This window comes from Oncorhynchus nerka, linkage group LG20 (assembly GCF_034236695.1).
Source record: "Oncorhynchus nerka isolate Pitt River linkage group LG20, Oner_Uvic_2.0, whole genome shotgun sequence".
NCBI classification, from domain to species: domain Eukaryota; kingdom Metazoa; phylum Chordata; class Actinopteri; order Salmoniformes; family Salmonidae; genus Oncorhynchus; species Oncorhynchus nerka.
The window spans coordinates 92,645,781-92,651,756 of NC_088415.1; the positions used below are offsets into that span (position 1 = coordinate 92,645,781).

A 5,976-nucleotide genomic window follows, 5' to 3' on the forward strand; every position below is an offset into this window, starting at 1 on the left:
ACTGTACTTGACGCTCTTTCAACCTCAAACAACAGTTCTGTTTCCGCCATCTCAACCCTTTTCAATTTCACCTTTATTTAACCAGGTAGGCCAGTTGAGAACACCTTTATTTAACCAGGTAGGCCAGTTGAGAACACCTTTATTTAACCAGGTAGGCCAGTTGAGAACAAGTTCTCATTTACAACTGTGACCTCTGGCCAAGATAAAGCACAGCAGTTTGACACAGAGTTACACATGGAGTAAACAAAACATACAGTCAATAACACAATAGAAAAAGTTTATATACAGTGTGTGCAAATGAAGTAAGGAGGTAAGGCAATAAATAGGCCAATAGTGGCAAAGTAATTACAATTTAGCAAATTAACACTGGAGTGATGGATGTGCAGATGATGATGTGCAAGTAGAAATACTGGTGTGCAAAAGAGCAGAAAAGTAAATAAAACAATATGGGGATGAGGTAGGTAGATTGGGTGGGCTATTTACAGTTGGGCTATGTACAGCTGCAGCGATCGGTTAGCTGCTCAGATAGCTGATGTTTAAACCTCAGGCCCTGGCAGCCCCATCTTGGTATTTATGGGAGTAAATCGGGGAGCCCAAGTCACATTGTATCCTAAACAAGAAGATACTTGAACGTTGACCGTTTAGTTTTTTATCCTTTCTGGCGGAGGGTTTGTGATCGGCTACGAAAAGCCAACTGACATTTACTCCTGAGGTGCTGACCTGTTGCACCCTCGACAACTACTGTGATTATTATTATTTGACCATGCTGGTCATCTATGAACATTTGAACATCTTGGCCATGTTCTGTTATAATCTCAACCCGGCACAGCCAGAAGAGGACTGGCCACCCCTCATAGCCTGGTTCCTCTCTAGGTTTCTCCTAGGTTCGGCCTTTCTAGGGAGTTTTTCCTAGCCACCGTGCTTCTACACCTGCATTGCTTGCTGTTTGGGGTTTTAGGCTGGGTTTCTGTACAGCACTTTGTGAAATCAGCTGATGTAAGAAGGGCTTTATGAATAAGTGTTATTTGGTTATTGGCCTTTCTGAGAGTGGGTTATTGGGTGACTTACATAATTATCTAAATTAGGTCATATTAGGGTAAAATCCATTGCTATAGTATAGTAGACTAGAGGCTGCCTGTCCTGCTGTAATTCATCTCCAGTCCTATAGATGGCAGCAACACTAGAGTCACCCACTCTGAGCGCCGACGACCACAACAAGAGGAGGAAGAGGAAGAAAGACAAGGCAAGGCTCCTGTCGTTGGGTTTTTTCTAGACGGGATACAAGTTTATGTCAAAAAATGTCGTAACAGGTTAGGAGAATATACCCAGCAGTTTAGGATAATTAACGTACCGGGTTAGGAGAATTAGGTTAATATTATGAAAAAGGGTTACGGGTAGATAAAATTGGTTTTTTTATTATTTTGTTTTACTTTTGACGTTAAATTGACATAAAGTGTATCCCATCTAGCAGTGACCCGCGCGTCGTCGACTGCAGCCTTGCGTGACAACACCAGAAAAGGGGGATTCGTGTATCGCGTAATGCTGTTTATTCTGTCTCTCGACAATTTGTTATTCTCGAAGGGGGGGGGAATCGTATATTTTCACGTTTAATCGACACGTCGAACAATGTGAAATGTTCTATTTTGTGTTGTAAAGTGGATAAAAGTTAAGGAAAACCTTGAAATGGAGGCTTGCTGAGCAAAATGGCTGGGCGCACTGAAATGTGAAACATTTGTAAGGTTAAACAGTATCAGCAGAAATAACTGGCACGCAAGGGCGCAGAAATACCTTCTTTTTCCACCTCTGGATGTGAAACATCACTGTAAGCCAGTTGTAAGTGGCATAATTTCTATTTTATTAATTAGATGTTTTTTGTCGATACCTGCATTTATCGATATAACTTCGTCGTGTATTTTTCCATCGGATTTCTGCTTGACCGCATTCTGTTATTGTCTCGACGCTCAGCTGTGGATTAAAACACCAGAAAACAACAGCCGACCGAGTCAGGAGTTTTCTTTTTGATGTGACTATATTGTTGTTGTTTTTCGACAGACACTGATGAGATTGTCTGCGGATGTGCGAACTAATCGATATTAATTAGAAACGCTCTGCTATTGTTGACTTTCAGACACAGCAGCTGGGGGTTTTAACTCTGGAAACGACACACCTGCCCCAGTTATTGTATTAAAAAAAAAACAACCAGACACCTTTTTAATTGACCCTTTCAACACTTGAGACTTTTTTTTTTTCAACAGATAAATATCCCTAAATAAACCTGCAATCATGGGTGAATTCCTGAAATACATCGACTACGATCACAAGACCAGTTTCCTGAAGATGTTGAACCAGCAGAGGATGGAAGGGGACCACTGTGACGTCGTGGTTGTGGTGGAAAACGTTGAGTTCAGAGCTCACCGCTGTGTCCTGGCCGCCTGCAGCATCTACCTCAAGAAGCTGTTTAAAAAACAGAACGATGTGGACAACTCCATCGTGGAGCTCGACTTCATCCGTTCAGACATCTTCGAGGAGGTCCTCAATTACATGTACACCGCCAGGCTCGCCGTCCGCAAAAAGGACATCAACCTCATGATGTCATCCGGACAGGTCCTGGGGATCACGTTCCTCGACAACCTGTGTTCACAGAAACGTGAGCCCAACATGAAGCCGAGTCGTGAGAACCAGGCGCCAGGGGACGGTATGAGAGCCCAGGACGCCATTTTGAAAGAGTTGGCCATGGAGGAGGTGAGGAAGAACAGTTTCTACGATGGAGGGATGGAGGCCATGGGCTCCGGGGGGCCTCACGGGGTCCCTCCTCACTTCGGCGGGAACATGTCTAAAGACCCCCACAGCGCCCACGGCTGGACCTCCTCTTCCTCCTCCTCCAGCGATATGAAGCTTGACTACCTGCTGTACGGCCACCGCTCTGACGGCATCCACCCGGGAATGAAACCAGGCGGAGACGGCCCCAAGAAAGACAAGTCCCACCTGGCCCACCGTCCGTTCGCTTGCGAGGTGTGCCCCAAAACCTTTACCACCCAGGCCCACCTCAAAGAGCACCTGAAGATCCACACGGGCTTTAAACCGCACCGCTGCCTAGTCTGTGGCAAGGCGTTCATACGAGGGCCCGACTTAAAGCGGCACGAGAGGGTCCACAGCAACGAGAGACCCTTCGGATGCCAGATGTGTGAAAAGGCCTTCAAGCACAAGTCTCACCTGCGAGACCATGAGCGGCAGCACCGAGGGGAGAGGCCCTTCAACTGCGGCTCCTGTGAAAAGGCGTTCATCAAAGCGTCCGACCTGAAGCGCCACTGGAACACGATGCACAGCCAGCGCAGAACGCTGTCCCCTGCCGCCGCCGCCCCGGGCAGCATCCAGGGAGACGCCGACACGCAGAGCCAGAGGGACTGGAAGCTAGAGGCTGGGCCACACTCGTAAGGACAGACTGTTACACACACACACCAAGCATACATAGTGACAAACACACACACACCAAGCATACATAGTGACACACACACACACCAAGCATACATAGTGACACACACACACACCAAGCATACATAGTGACACACACACACACCAAGCATACATAGTGACACACACACACACCAAGCATACATAGTGACACACACACACACCAAGCATACATAGTGACACACACACACACCAAGCATACATAGTGACACACACACACACCAAGCATACATAGTGACACACACACACACCAAGCATACATAGTGACACACACACACCAAGCATACATAGTAACACACACACCAAGCCTACATAGTGACACACACACACACCAAGCATACATAGTGACACACACACCAAGCCTACATAGTGACACACAGACATGAATACACGGCCTGTGATATGTATTGATGTGTGATATCCTGATGAGAAGACGAAAGGATCGTAACTTGTCTGTTACTGGCATGACCCAATGGACTCTAATCTGATCCTGTTGAATCGTTGAGCTATGTATGTTTTTCATTTATCCCCCCCCCCCCAAAAAAAAAAAAAATAATGTAAAAAATAATAATAATAATCATGTAAAACTTTTACTTGTCTATGTACTTCTACGACCAGTATATTTTTCACAGGAAAAAACATTGTTACTATTTAGACAGATACGGGGAGGAGGGAGGGAGGAGGGGGGGGTTCTTCTCTATAATAATAATTATTATAACTTTATTACACTTTATCTGTAACATTTTTAAGTGTTTTTATTTTTGTTTAACCTTCCTGGATTTTAAGAGAGAGAGAAGAAGAAGAAGAAGAGAGAGAAGAAGAAAACGATTCTCTGCATAAAATGTGTTGTTCCGTATATTCTCCTACATGTTGATTTTTATTTTTTAAATGGATGTTTAGTTGTGCTGATTTGATTGATATTTACGCTGTAACCAGAGTCACCATTCTTCATTTTGATACAGGTTAAATAGCAACGTCTTGGGCCTGTTGTTGTTGTTGTTGTTGTTGATGATAGACAGCAAGGCTCCCGAGTCAATTCTGGAAGTTAAAAGTTTAAAAAATCCAACCTTTTGATTTGACAAGCGATGTGAATCATTGTCTGTTCACACCTTTTAGCAGCATGAATTCCGACTAGATTTTACTGTTATACAGTATCACTAGCCCATCATCAAGATACCATCGGAGAGAGAGAGAGAGAGCACGTCTGTGTATATACTGTAGTGTGACTAGTTGCACAATTTAAAACATTTAGAACACAACACCGTTTTATGCACATTTAGCGTTGTTCTCTTACACACTGAAAATAAAAACATATTTGATGAGTTGATTTTTCTGATTGTCAACATCTGATTTCTTTTGTTTATGAATTCAGTACATGTACTTAATATACATGTCTATAGTAGTCCAGGGGCAGGTGCTCTGGTCAAATGTGTCCCAAATGGCACCATTTTCGCTATGTAGTGCACTACTTTAGACCAGGGGTCCATAGAGCTCTAGACAAAAGTAGTGCACTATACAGGGAATAGGGTGCCATTTGGGAAGCGAACAGGTTACAGTGTTTATTTATCCTAAACTCAGAACAGTGCGTCCAGAGTGTGAGGGAAGAGGGTTTCGTGACATCCAGAGGCCTATTTTCAATTCTCTTCTCACGGAAGCAACGCAGTCATGCTAGCTAGTCACGCCCCCTCAACGATATAAACTCTCTGGATTGGATGATATTTCCTCACCAATCCAATGCTTTTAAATCCTTGTGGGGGAGTGAATGAGTGTATATTTAGGGGGGGGGGGGGGTTAATGCCCTGGTAAAACCACTGACGACATGGAAAAAGGTATCATTATCCTATGAACATTTTACACCTACAAAGCAAATATATATATTTTTTAAATCAAATGTACTACTATTAATTTCACTGAACCACAGTTCAGAGTAGTTCAGAAACGGACATTTCAGTCCTATTAGAAGATTTTAGAAAATGGTAAAATAGATATCAGTTCAGCCAATCAGTGATGTGAAAGGGTCATTCATTTCTTCAGTAGTCTTCAGATCAGTGATCTGCTAATCTCAAGGAAGAACACGCTTCAGCTCCTAAACCCCCCCCAAATCAACCCTTTACGCTCCTTTATGTGAAGTAGAAATACGGGATATCCGTAAACAACCGAGCGCAGATTCCACCTATCAGATGACAAGAAAGAGGTACCCACCTTGTTGTTTATACTCGTTCTATTGAATCCGATCCAAGTGTCTGGAGTTATGAGTTGATAACGTCAAGACAGGAAGGCGAGATGCATGTCGGAACAAGTTCGCTACTTTTCCTTCAACACTAGATGGTGTTCTGCACGCAGCTATACACTTCTATTGCCAATGCAGATACTTTCAGAAACTATTCACACTAATTAGGGATTACATTTTTTTTTTTGTGTGTGTGTCAACGATCGACACAAAATAAATCTGTAAATGTCAACGTGAAAGATTTTTTTTTTTTTTTTAATGACTGAAAAATAAAT

The 5,976-nt window shown here is 43.4% G+C and overlaps 1 protein-coding gene across 1 annotated transcript; it reads left to right on the plus strand.

Annotated features, from left to right (window-relative positions):
- Positions 1-1,288: 1,288 nt before the first annotated feature.
- On the plus strand, positions 1,289-4,798 carry LOC115126602 (zinc finger and BTB domain-containing protein 14-like). The gene is made up of 2 exons (XM_029656251.2): positions 1,289-1,833; positions 2,256-4,798. The coding sequence occupies exon 2, from the start codon at positions 2,284-2,286 to the stop codon at positions 3,433-3,435; it is 1,152 nt and encodes a 383-aa protein (XP_029512111.1). The 5' UTR covers positions 1,289-1,833; positions 2,256-2,283; the 3' UTR covers positions 3,436-4,798.
- The last annotated feature ends 1,178 nt before the right edge of the window (positions 4,799-5,976 follow it).